We start from the raw sequence: 14,038 nt of genomic DNA, 5'->3' as shown, positions 1-14,038 counted from the left end.
CTTCTTAAATTATATTTTTGTTATATGCTGGTGCTATTGTGCTGCTAGATGTCAATGCTCATGTGAAGTATAATTGCCGTTACAAGAGTGCTCAAAGTGATTTTGTGCTTAAGTATATGTAGACACTTTTCTAAACCTTACTAATACCACATATAAATTTTCATCACAGATAGGATCCTCTTCTTTCCCCCACAAAACATGTATAATTCATATCGCTTTTGCCTATTTATTTTTTTTTTTTTTATTCACTGAAAAATACCAACTCCTCTAGGGCTTGCAGGTTCCTCTGAGTTTCTGTAAAGGAAAAAAGATGGAGCTTGGATAGAAAAATATTTTAGAAAGGAGATGGCCTTGGAAACTCCAATTTTGCTGTTCAGAAAAGAACTTAAGAACTTAATTCACAAGCAGTTTATACTGATTCATTTTATTATAGGCAAATAAATCAAAGATAGTGCAATGTTTGGCCTGTTTACTGTGGCAGGTGGTAGCGGGTATGCTACAAGGCAAGGATTAGAAGAGTTGTCAGAAGCTGCTTTGTTAATCATAGAAATAGAAAAGTTACGCATATTCTGAAGGTTTTTAATTGCATTTTTGTCGGGGACTGTGCATCTCAATGTTCTTTTTTTTCTCCGATACTTGTCTTATTAATTATCTTAAAAATCTCCTTGTATATAATAGTAAAAATTTACATAATTTCTTTAATTTTGTGGTTTCAGTTGTGGTTTCCCCCAACATGAAAAAAATCACTAGAAAACTTTTCAATGTTAGATTTTGAGGAAATACAAAGTACTGTAACGTGGGTGCAATTTGGCAACTTGACCACACGTATTTCCATACTGTGCTATTAACAACTGATAAGAAATATTTAGAATGTTTGACTCCTTGAGTTTTTACTGAAGCCTGCAAGAAATTTGTTTCTAAAAGCAATTTTAAGTATCCTCCCATTTGTGACAGCTGATTCAATTATCACAAAACACTTCAAGCAAAACTTTGCTCAAATTAGCTGTGGCTGTACATTCAGATACATTACAATTCTAGTTTCAGCTGAGTTCATACTGTAGAGTAAAAAATAATGGAAAAAGCATAATGTAAATATTTGCCTGAAGTATACTGGATCCTTTCTCAAAGTTCAGAATAAATGTGTTATACGCTATCAGAAGTAACTGTTTCTGCCATATAACAGCAGCAGGTATTAAAAGCTGTAACAGCCAAAAGTATAAGCAATAGACGGAGAACTACTCATTGCTATTTCATAGGAAGAACATGCCCCTATCCTTTTAACATTCAAATCTTTGCTCTGTATGGTTTCTTATCAGCTACTGTAACACTGAAGCAGAAGTCGGTTTCCAGCACTCTGATGCCTGAAAGGAGTCTCCTTTTGGAGGCTGTATCTTACAACTACTGAAGCATAAATTTGGCACCGAGTTCAAGGCATCCCATCAGGACTAGAGCATACCATTACAAGAGTCTATACTATCACCAGGTGCTCCAAGTACTTTTCCAGAACATGATCTGAAATCTGACACAAGTGGGGGACTGCAAATGTGCATTTTTAACTTTGTTAATCTGAAGTTATTTACAGAGATTTTTGTTAGGAGTTTTCGAGTACATGTTCTACCTCCACATGGTGTTTAAAATGGGAATTCACAGTTATCTTGGCTCAGATCACAAGCAGAGCAAAACCGCATGTCCCATGAGCTCTATGCTATATACACACATACACATACCGAGGTTATAAGCATTACATGTCACAACATACACAGTTACCTTTTTCCTTATTAAGCCTACACTGTTGTACTGAGCTCCAATTAAAAGCATTAAAGTGTGGCAAATCCACTCTCATCAGTAGTTGGAATAAAACAACATTTTACAACTGCAGTGTTTTTAAGAAAACAAACCTGCTTCCCAATCAAGATTTCTTATTACCTGTAGAAATGAGGAAGTGTAGTCCCATTTTAAAACATCGTTATCCTTTTCAAATAAGTAAAAATACTGTGCTTCAGTGACTCCAATCCATTGTTCTAGGTTATTGTTAGACAGTCCAGTATCATCCTATCAGCTGAAGTATTACTATGTGCATAAACGTTTGCCCAAACATGCACAGAACATAAGGAGAATACATATTAAGTAGAATTTGTTAATTAAACCCTTTTAAAGAGAATAGTCTGAAAAATCCATTTAAATAATATAAATATTTTCTAATGGTTGTTGTCCCAAAGCACAATTAACTCATAAATTATTTTAGATCACTAAATTTAGATCTAATTAGATTAGATTTAGATTAAATTTTTCTAAAATTTGTTTGCATGAAGAACATTTGAAGACTATGTAAAGAATTTCCTTTGACTTTCCTTACCTGACTGGCAGGCGTCTCTCCTACCACTGCCTCATAAGGAGGGGGCAGCTCAGTTGGGTACAGCATTCCTGGGCTGTTAATGGTTACTTCATATAAAGCACTGAACGGGGAATGAGGAAAGTCCAAATGGAGACCTCTGTTTACAAACACAAAGAAGCAAACTTAATTATTAAGAAATGGTATTGATTTAGTAAACTATTACCTATGCCACAGTAATACAGAGCATTCTCTGAATTCAAAGACAGTACACTACAAAGAATTATATTGAACAAATTTATTAGACAACCAAAATAAGGCTCTCATTCATAGGGTAGCTTTAAAAATTGTATTTCATTTTGGATGCCAGCCATCTCTATTAGCCCATTTTGCAGTCATTAATGTCCTTCACTACTCCACATTAATACACATTAATGGAAAAGATTTTCTTAGAAAATTGAAGTTCATGTTCAACTACAATGTATAAAGTTAACAACTGTGAAAGGATCACCTATAAGCTGATCTCTGCTGTAAGTTCAGATACTGTTATCCTTGTCTTAGCTAGTTCAATCACTTCTCTATTACAGCAGTGCTCTAACACAAATATTTCCAGGTGCATCCTAACAAGCTTGCAAAAAACGTATGTAATCTCTCTGGAAAAGAAGCACCTAATGTAAGTGAAGGACATTACTTGGCTTCATATTCTTTGAAAGAGCTTCATAGAATCACCTCTGTGCCTCTGTCACTGGTGTGCACGTATATTCTGGTGGGTAGTAGGGTGGAGGCGGTATTGGTGGTATGAACTCATCAAAATCCAGGGTTTGATGCAGGATAGTTCCATGTGGAGTCATGCAGTCAGGATTGGTAGAATGTGGCCTCTGTGGTAGAAACTGAAAATGAACAGGTCAAGTTCCTTCAGATAGTAGAAACATCATCACCAATAATAAAAATTTTAATAAAAGGTCAGTATTAGCAACACTGACCAACATCCAATTTCATTAATATCCATACTGAAATGAAAGAGACACTTCTGGAAGTATAAAAATACTTGAGATCAGTGAGGAATGTGAGCCAAATTGTCAAAATATAACACAGTTTCTACTGAAGATATAGAGAGGTCTGTGCCTCAAGGTTAATCACTCTTATGATGCAGAACATAGACATTTAAAATTGAATAGCTTTTCAAGAAATTCTTCTACCTTGTAATACAATTTTATTATACACTACATAATCAGCTGTATTTTAATAATGGATGAACAATAGATACAACTACTAAAATCACTATTTGCACAGTTTTGTTTCCAATCTGAAATGCCTTGTGCTTACAGAAAAAAAACACAAACCCACACCCCCAAAAAAATCCCAAATAAACCAAACTAGAAACAAGCTACCACATATTAATTAAATTTTGAATAAGGCAACTACAAATATCCTGCGTATTTTTCACTTCCAAAAAAGGGGCTATTTACAGTTATTCTTTATTAGCCTTGTAAAATAAAATAGCCATGTGTGGTTTGGTGATACAGACACTGCATGCTTAAAAATGGTATAAAGGTTTTAAATGCTGGTAGGAAAGTAAGAAAAACATTTATTCCATATAAACATCTCAAAACCAAAAAGAAAATAACTACACTGAAAGATAAAAAGTAATAATACTGACAACTAATGTCAACATTTGTGAAAGGAACCTAATCAGCTTCTAGCATAGCAGTGATATCAAGAAGGCATTCTGATACCTTCGATATCAGAAACACTGTTATCTAGCAAAAGCTTAAACTACTTCAAGATTAAGTATGGACCATTCTCAGATCACATGGACCTCGGCCACCTTGACCTGGCTTTATATAGTCCCCATGGTAAAAGGGGATCTAAAGATAATCCAAAACCACAGAAAAATTCCTTTCTCTCCAGACAAGCTTCTACTGTCAAATCATTTTTCTTGGATCAGTAGATGACTTGGTCTTTAGCTCTTACTTTTTAAAACAAGTGAGTTAAGAAAGTTTGCTGAAGGCATATTTCTTTTTTATACCAGAGCAAGAGAATGTATGTCTTTGTACTATTCTCTCATTACATTATTATTTATTTAATTCCACAATAAAGACTTAAGAAGCAGTAAAATATGAGGGAAAATGCTTATGCTTAGGAGATCCAGCAAATAGGAAGTAAATTACCTTATTTTTTAATGTCAGTTTTATATTTTTCACTTCTCCAAATTTAATTTGGTGTAGTTACACTGAATTTACATTACCATAGAAATTATATTGGTCTTCAGTATTTAAAACGTTGAGTTATATCTCAGTTCTACTAAACACACACTACGCCTGCTGTTTCAAAGGTCAAAGCTGTAATAATGCACCACAACAGAGGGCCAGAAGGACCAATTTCAATTGTTTGTGAAAATGAACTATTAGTTGCTTACAAATCAGCTCTCTAGAGATATTTTCACAAGTAACTATTAAAGAATCTCTACTGCAGAATATGTTATATCATTGTATATTACAGTCAATCAATGACTTTCAGCCACTGTAGACTACTGATGGTACAGGAATAAAAGACATGACATCTACTTCATTTACTCTTAGTTACATAAAATACCTGATGCTGCTAAGCAATCTCTTTCATGTGAGATGTGATGCTGTTACCCTGAGTACTATCAAACATTTTTACATGTTTGTCTTACAGAATAAAACATTTTTGCAGTCATTCCGTCTAAAATCACCTGATCTTTCAAGAGCCATTTCCCAAATTGTAACATTACATTAACATTAACTGTTAAACACCAGACTTCTGCCCTAATTGATACAATCATCAGCAGTCATCAGGCTGCTACCATCCCAAATACATTGAAGAATCTTTTAGGAAAGAAGGAAGCAAGACAAACTTCAGCTTAGTGACCTAAAAACTGTATAAAAATTTATCATAACAAGGACAAACATCTGTATACCTTGCTCACATTTTGTACCCTAATTGATTCCACCAGACTCAGGACTACACTAATTTTCCTAGGAAAGCTGATAATTTTGGTCATTTTTACAATATTGAAACTAAATAATTCTCTTCTACAGCTTCTTTTACCTTCTCCCAGACTACTTTCACACACTGCCAAGGAACCCAAGCTTTGGTTTGCACCAGAGAACATGTAGTTCCATCCCTTCAGTTCTTGAGTTCCCTGGAGCTTGTTTCATTCAGCCAAATAGAGGGAGTGATACTCCTAACACTCCTCCAAACAAGGCAATTAAACACACAGCACTTTTACAGTGAGTGAACTATCAACATACATTTTGTGGGATGTGACAGAAGGGAAAGGTTTTACACAGGGTAGAAGAGGCTGTGGTTCAAGAAAGAAAAGACCTAATGTTTAGAATGCAGCTCAGTTTAACAGTAGAATCATCTGCATCTCTTTCAAGAACTTTTACTGTGAATACAAATCATGGCAACAAACTCTGTGTGACCAATGCTGAAAATGAGTGGCAAAACAGACACAAAAGATGCACATGTTTGGGGGAGTGTGGGTTTATAAACAACAGTTTACCTGTGTGATATCATCCTGCTGGAAGGCACAGAAATTAAAGTGAAAAAGGCTGTAAGAGGGAGACTAGCAGGAAATGAAACAATAGCAAATATAAGGGATTATCACAAAGAACAGACATCCTTCAGAAAACAATTAGAAAGCGACTAAACGGGAATTAAATCATATCTTATTCCATACTAATCTCTACTAGCCTGCAAAAGTTTATTCTCCCTACAGTAAAATGTATTTTAAAACTCTTCAAGGGTTAGTCTCAAATGGTGAAGGCTGGCAGGGGCTCAGCAAAGACTTACTACAAAGTCCATACGTGAGAAAGATACACAGTAAGAAAGTGCAAACAGCGGACAAAGCTGCACTACGTGGAAGAACACTGACAAATGCTTTCACAAAGAAACACATTTTTGATATTAGAAGACAGCTGTTACTAAATAATCAGTCTCAAAATGTTGATGGCAAGTAGGATAGGCAACAAGAAGAACTGCCAAACTGAAAACAGGGGTGGTCTGTTCAGTCACAGGTATAAACAAGATCAAGCTGCATTCAGTGTCATTTCAAAACCCAGAGCTCACACTAGGGAACAGCTCACAAAGCAGGTCTCCCAGCCAGGCTGCTGGGCTTAGACCAATGGCCACTGCAGAAGCAATGGATACGAAATGGTTGCAGACAACGACAAAGAGCAAATACAACCACTGGTAAACACTGTAAATAGCCAACAGCGTTAAAAGTTTTGCAAAACTTTATAACTATCCATAGATATTTTGAACATATTTACTAGGCATAAATAGATATTTCCTGGCTCTGGAAATCCTGAATACTCAACCGTTTCTGTTGACCACCTGGAGCTGTTGGGTGCTGGGAGCTTTCAGAAATCTGACAGGCAATGAAATACAGATCTAGAATTCATGTTCCTCTTTTAGGAAATAGCCAGCTTTATGTTTGAAGCTTGGCACTCAAACTATTATACACATGCAGGTTTTTTCTCATCCTTGGACTAAAGATGGCCTTACTTTTAGTCTGTGGAACGTGTGTGATGCCTAGTAGGCATTATACATAGATCAGTGCATGTGCAATGTAGTACACACGCTGCACACAATATTTTGTGTTTTAATTGGGCACACCTAACTCTGACAGAGTTAAACAGCCTGATTTAAACAGATTCATCTTTACTTCATACTCAGGATTACTTAATTTGTTATTTAGCTTGCAGTTATGAGGGAAGAATAAAATATGCTATCCAGTTGCACCAGAGTAAATGAGAAAGCTCTATAATGCTGCAGTTCTATACCCACTTCTTGGACCTGAATTCAATACAGAAGTTAGCCATGGCATCAGCAGCAAGCTGTGAGCAAGCAGAGAATTAGAGATAAATGTTGGAAGCACATCACTTCCAGCGAGAGCAGAAGAGGTAAAAGTTTTCTGACCTTCTCATCAAGCTTAGAACCTGTAGCAAGACACATATCCTGTCACTTCCCAGAGAAGAAAGCAGTGCTTTGTAGAATAACAGAACTCTTCTCTCAGTTTTTAGTTCTTCAAGGTGAAATGAACACCATTAGATAGATATGAATCAGACTGTAAAACTCAATTTCTTTTATTATTGTCAAACCAAATTTCCAGCTCTTCACTGAAAAGTCATCTAGAAGTTGGTCACTGAAGTGACCAGAATGATGGGAGTTTGTTTATGTCGCAAATACATTAAGTATATTGAAGTAGAAGCTGATGGAGGAGCCTCAGTTAAGGAACTGAAGAAAACAGCGGATAAGAACTGTAAATATAACTATCTAATGAAACAGTTACCCAATGTGAGACAGCGTGGTAAATCGCTTCTACTCGAGATCTGTGAGACTAAGAACTCTTCATCAGTATTTCCAGGCACAGAACATTCCCACTAAACATCAACAAAGACATCCTGCAGTCTACATATTCTGCAGCTGATCAGCACTGCTGATTCCATGTAAATGACAGTGCTGGGATTCACTGCTTAGCAACTCTGACATATCTAAACCAGTAATTGCCATATATCAGTACATGTCTAGTGCTCTAAGGGAATCTTCTTATCTAGAGTATTTCGCATATCTGCATGTAATTACCTCTGCCTTCCATATCACATTTAATAAATTTGCTGCGTAACTTTGAAATGAGTCCTTTGGAGATTCCAGGGTTCATTATCCTCATTTCCCTCTCTGTATGTCATTTATACAAATCTGCTAATTCTTGGGAAATAAACATTTTTAATTGCATGTAATTAAATATTGGCATGTTATCTATAGTAAAAGCTCTTTACAATATACTTGACTCTGTAATTCTGTCTTCAATTAACTGTCCTCCTCCTGGACAGGTTTCTTTTTTCCTTTCCTGAAACACTGGCATCCGTATCTCCTGGAGGGAAATGTAGATACTAATTGTCTGCAAGAACAGAAGGATCATGGCTGACTCTTCTAATTTGTCCCTGAACTTAAACGGAAATTGCAACACAGAAGATAATTTAATATGGAAAACATAGATTAAAATTTTTCTGCTCTGTTGTTCCCAGTTGCTGTTCCTATAACCATCATGAGCCATTAGCTCTGTAGTGTCAGACAGGCTGGTCTGTGACACTACATCTTTCTTGAAGTACTGACCACATTTTAAATAGTCTTAAATATTAAATATTTTTATTCTATCACTAAAGTGTGAAATGGAAAATGGTACATTTTCTAAAAACGTCCAAAGCTTTCCCACACCAAATGTTTCTCTTTTTCCTTTTTATTTGTGGTGAGAGTGAGGGGAATATTTATCCAACCATATTTACATTTAGGATGTTTCTATGGATATATGGCATTTGCAATGTGTATTTCTAACAGGACTGTCATCTGGGCTTTACAGTACTTTTAAGTGAGCTTTCTGCCAAAAAATGTAGTATTTAGGTTTTGATATAATTAAATAATAAAAATTATGTAATAACTTAAAATCAATTCTCACTTAATGTCAAACTTCATGCTGAAGAGGGGGTTTTATTACTATGTCACTGGAATAAGAGGTTAAGCAATGCCATCAAGATATTATCCTTATACAGAGGTGCTTTATTTGAGGTGTTTGCATAGAAATATTACCTACAGCCTATTAAGTTAATGACATGCTGAATTATCATTATGGTTGATGAAAACAGTAATTAAACGTTACAGCTTGCATGTATCATCACTGCCTTATTTCCTTTACAAAATAACAGATTGTTTTAGATATCACATAACACAAAGAACAGTTACTAACTGTGATGGTTAATGAAATCAGAATACACTGAATGATATCAGTGCCAGGACTTCTAGGATAAGTACTCTATAAATGTATTTGGGTTGGAAGAAGGACTGGAACAGGTGTACTTCATGCTTTAGCTAGGCCACTGTGTGCATAATTTCTGGTACTTCTTTGTTTAATTCAGGCAGCTACCTTTTGAAGAAAACAGGGTGATTTTTTTCACAGTAGTCATTCATCAGACAAGATGCAAACTGAGAATGCCTGAGGCAACAAATGAAATATCATGGAAGTGACAGTTTGGTTATTAAGAGATGTTTGTTCACATTACAGAACCTCGATATAATCTGATTTGATTCACATTTATCTGCTGGAGGGATGTGTACACAGAAAGAACAATTCTGGGAAGCCCTGTAATGCAGCGCAGCCTTAAACTGTCTAAAGCATTGAAACACATAACAAATGCTATTTCAGTCTTTAACTATGGTATCACTTACTCTTGCAGCTTTGGTACAATTAGTAGATTTATGTTTTTCTCCCAAGCAACTCTGTATACTTAACAGGGTGAGAAAGGTTAAAGTGAGGTGAAAAATTTGGGGTATTTTCTGAAACAGTCAACTCAAAGAAGGAACAACGTAGGAAAATATGGTTTTGTGTCCCATATGACAGTACAAAAATAAAAACAAAAGGGAACTAAAATATAACACAATAAAAGTAGTTTGTAATATTTTGCAGTATTTTTCCTTAATGCTTGAAACCAAACGTTTGTTTGGTGGGATTATTTTTAACCAAAAAACTCCCTTCAAATTAACTGGAAAATTTAATCTGTGCTCACTACTAGACAGCCTGTGTTTATATTTTTCAGGGCATTTTTACTAAAAGATTAGCACCTCAGAAGGTAGCAGTTTCCAACAAAATACTGTGAGCTTGCTTGTCCGAATCAGATACTCTCTGTACACAAAAGTTAGCAAGAAAGCATATACCCATGAAACACTGTTGCAGATTTTCTTGAGACTGTTATTATATACCAGTTCTATGTTGCTAGGCAATAAAACCTGAAGCACATAAAACAGCTTCATGCCAGAAGGAAACTTGCAATTATTTGAAACTTGCAAAAAATCACCATTCTAACTGATTAATTTCTGAGACAAGAACACTGACACAGCACACAGCACAAAACTAATGACCTAATGATAACCTATTGGTGTCCAAGTAGTTCCCTATTGCATAATTATTTTGCTGGCTAGAAATTGTATTTTCATGCCTCTTCTTCCTACAGGATAGCCTACATAGCTCTTGAATACAATAAGAAAAAAGTAAAAGAATCAGCACAATAATTAAAACCTTTTAATCTAAGAGGGGTGGTATCTCTTGCTGCTGCTATCTTAAATTTCCAACTTGGTACACTGCTGCTAAGAGAAGATGCATATTTCAGTGAAAAGTAAAAGGAAAAAGCACAACAAGCATTAACAGGCAAGAAAAAAAGAAGTAAATCAGATTTCTGGGTGCAGTAGAGCAAAAGGGAACTGCAGATCATGGGACAATAGACTGAAAATAGTGAAAGAAAAAGAAATCTTCAGGTCAGAGTTCGGCTGGTCTAAGTCAGCGTAGCCCCAGGGAAGTTACGCTCACTTAGGCCTGGTAGGAATCTGTCTCAGCAACCTGAAAAAAGAAAGGGAAAAACTTAAGAATAAACAATAGAAGACTGGGATTGACCAGAAAGGTAGATGTAATTTCCTTCTTCTGTGGAGAGGGAAGAAAATTCTTGTGGGAGAATGGACAACAAAACTGGAAGACAGAAAGCTGGAAGCACAAAGAATAGGAAGCAAAAAAATTAACATAATGGCAGCATCACTGGGTAGTAAAGAAAGAATTTTAGGGAAGAAGTGGGGGCTTTTAAGTTATCTGACTTCCTCCTGAGATTACTGCTACTTGTGCATGCCCATCAGAAGCACTTTAATATCATTCTTGGTTCATTGTTATCTATACACTTTCATTCTTCTTACACTGCTAAATACTATCAAATTTAGTGTAGGTTAAGTTTCCTGGAATATATCTGTTTACACTTCTGGATCACTGCTACCATTGTTACGCTAGACAGACAGATCTTCCCAGGTGTGATGATCACTTCATCCCCCTGTCATCACTACAAGGTGAAAAAGATCTTTAGTCAATGGGCATTCTGGCAGAAAATATAATGGGGGGGCGGGGAGGAAGTGCATGAAAAGAAAGAATAACCACAGTATGATTAAAAATCCTTTGACATTTAAAATACAATGTGTCATCAGATGAAATTATTATTTTGGTCAATTCTGTTTGACATCCAAAACAAAGTGATTAAATAAGCACTGTTTACAAGCCTCTACAAGCACGTACAATATGAATACAGAATGCTACATGAAAAAATGCAAATATGTACCATTTATAGGTATTATGTAGACATCCATACCTAGCTTATTATAGCTGCTACCCTATGAAGTAAACACCAGATCATAGATTGAAGATATTCTTTAACTAAGTTTGTAACCCAGTGACTGGAACACTTGTCTGGAAAGGACAGCCTTATCTCTGGAATTCATGCACTTAAATCAATATCCATGGCAGCTAGTGTATTTTTATTTATTTATTTTTAAATTAACCACATACCTGCACGGTAGGTTACACAACATTTTTCTGTTGTGTAAATGGTTTGCAGCTAACTTGCTGAGACAGTATTCTATCTATGCAAACTTTTAAAATATGAGAGATTTACAGACGGCTCATATTAGGTTTGTGTACTTGCCCTCATTTATTAAGTGGAGGATAATTTCCTAGATTAGGCAGTAATAGAGCTGGGTTAGAAACAGTATACGTGGCCCGCAAAATACAAAGGATTTTAAATTTTTCTTTTTTGTTTCAAAATTACATTGAAACCTTGAGAATCACAGAGATCATGTGGGACAGGAAAGATGGTTTTGCCCAACCAAAACATGACAGTAACCTGTAATGCAGCTGGCTGCGCAGAAGACTAATGATCATTTTCCCTTTTGTTTTAAACAGAAGTGTTGCTCTGAAGCTAAACATGTTTTCCTTATGAAAACACTGTTATTGGCACAGGGCTGTGAAAAGTTCCAGTTTTGAACTCACAGTTTTCATAACAGAGAGGTAGTAAAAAATAGTATCTCAAAGCTAAGTAATTGCACTGGATAGTGTGGAAACTGAAGATAATAAGCATGTAATGACAGAAAATTTAACGTGCATATATAACTGAACCTTGTTAATAACCTAGTTAACAGAAATAACATACTCCCAATTGCAAAATCCTGATTGTATCTCTCTAATATAATACGCCAACACTTTAAACACAGCAGTTATTCATAAAGCATACATCTGTATGCTGTATTTATATTGATGCATGCAGATAAAAAAAAAATACACCCATGCACACACATGTTCTAACACTACACAAAGACACACAAATAGGCTTAAGTTCATAAGCAAAGAGTAGGTACAAATGAGTATACACAGATAAGGACAATACGTTATGTTGGACAGTACCCTGTGTTGTCACTGAACCATACTCACCATTTGCAGAAGATCAGAAGAAACCATCTGCATGCAACACATTGCTGTTGCCAAAGCACAGACAATGGTGGAGATGATATTGAGGGCGCACACACTGAACAACAGGTCCTGTGAAAAGACATGCATCAGAATGTCATCTCTTAGCTTAGGGACACAAAGGACAGGAAATATTTTTCCCGATTTGTTAATAAACACTGTCAACTGCTATCAGCTGATATGCTTTCAATCAACTGTGTAGAACCCATTCATCTCATAACACTTTTTTTAGACCAGTCTGCAAAGGGAACAATTACAGAAACAAACATCTTCACTTCCCCACTTCTCACAATACATTTGGCATCAGAGATTTCCTCAGAAGTATTGGTATTTCAAGTTTTCCAGTTCCCTGAAAGAAAATACTGCTTTCACAGTGGACTTAACTACAGCTATCACAATAAAAATGCTATGAAACAGACTTCTGATTCACTGCTTTCAGTAGTTGAAATCTACAACTTCGGGTTGTGTGTTAAAAAATTTAATGGGAACTCTAGCATGAAATAGAGAACTTTATCCTGTATCAGATACCCTGTGCATCTGAAACATTTTTGTATATGGGAGAGAAGCAGTGACTTCATCCGGGCATTTCACCTTGGGCTGATGAAGTAAGTGCATATGGCCACATTGTTTTTTAAAAAACCCAAAACATTTAAAATACAATATAAAGTATTTCTGTTTACTAAATACAATAAAAGAAACGTTTGACTTAAAATAGAAACATTTTTATAGCAAGGATGTAACTTTAAAAAAAGCACGCATTCTTCCAATCACTGGTTTTTTATTTACTTTCCCAACAGCCAGTGAAAAGGAACACTGATTTAGCATGCTGGCGACATTTCAAAATGACTACAGTCCTTCTACAGCAACAGCATAGCAGTTGTACTTGTGACAGTTATGTGGCTCAGTTAGTATTCTAAACAGTCAGTAAAAGTATTTGAGAAAAAACATCACAGAGAACAGATGAAAAACAAAATCAAAATTGTTAATATACCATGAGTAAAAGCACCCACTGTGTAATGAACATTGTGTAGGATTTAAGTTTAAAAGTATTTCAGTCACTGCCAGTGCATAAAATAACTTCCATACTATAAAATCAATGCACTGATTGCTTTGTTTTTTTCCAACAGTACGGGAAAAATGATAGAAAGGTGTGGATTTACTCCTGCCACTATAATTGCATGCTCCTCAAGTGACCTTCATTTGAAGATGTTAATGCCAGCCATGGGAACCAGACAGACAGTAAGTGGGTCAACAAGTTCTAGTCATTTAATCGCTTACACTGAGCCAGACTTGCTCGTGCTGATCTGGTCTGTAGTAACCTATCTTCTTGGCCAGGCCCTCAGCCCGGG

At 35.8% G+C, this 14,038-nt stretch overlaps 1 protein-coding gene across 2 annotated transcripts in view; it reads right to left on the bottom strand.

Moving 5' to 3' along the window:
- FAM189A1 (family with sequence similarity 189 member A1) overlaps window positions 1-14,038 on the bottom strand; it is a 147,991-nt gene that overhangs the window by 15,661 nt on the left and 118,292 nt on the right. Inside the window, exons 5-8 of one of the 2 annotated variants that reach the window (XM_032990356.2) lie at window positions 12,654-12,761; window positions 5,865-5,882; window positions 3,062-3,222; window positions 2,357-2,492 (exon numbers count right to left, since the gene is read on the bottom strand). In XM_032990356.2, coding sequence (XP_032846247.2) covers window positions 2,357-2,492; window positions 3,062-3,222; window positions 5,865-5,882; window positions 12,654-12,761 — 423 coding nt within the window. The remainder of the gene's footprint in view (window positions 1-2,356; window positions 2,493-3,061; window positions 3,223-5,864; window positions 5,883-12,653; window positions 12,762-14,038) is intronic. The other variant, XM_032990357.2, reaches the window with a different exon arrangement.

The sequence above is a fragment of the Tyto alba genome, unplaced genomic scaffold, assembly GCF_018691265.1.
Source record: "Tyto alba isolate M040663 unplaced genomic scaffold, T.alba_DEE_v4.0 Super-Scaffold_41, whole genome shotgun sequence".
Lineage (NCBI taxonomy): Eukaryota > Metazoa > Chordata > Aves > Strigiformes > Tytonidae > Tyto > Tyto alba.
The sequence above is the reverse complement of the archived record's forward strand: the minus strand, read 5'-3'. Positions and strand labels throughout refer to the sequence as shown.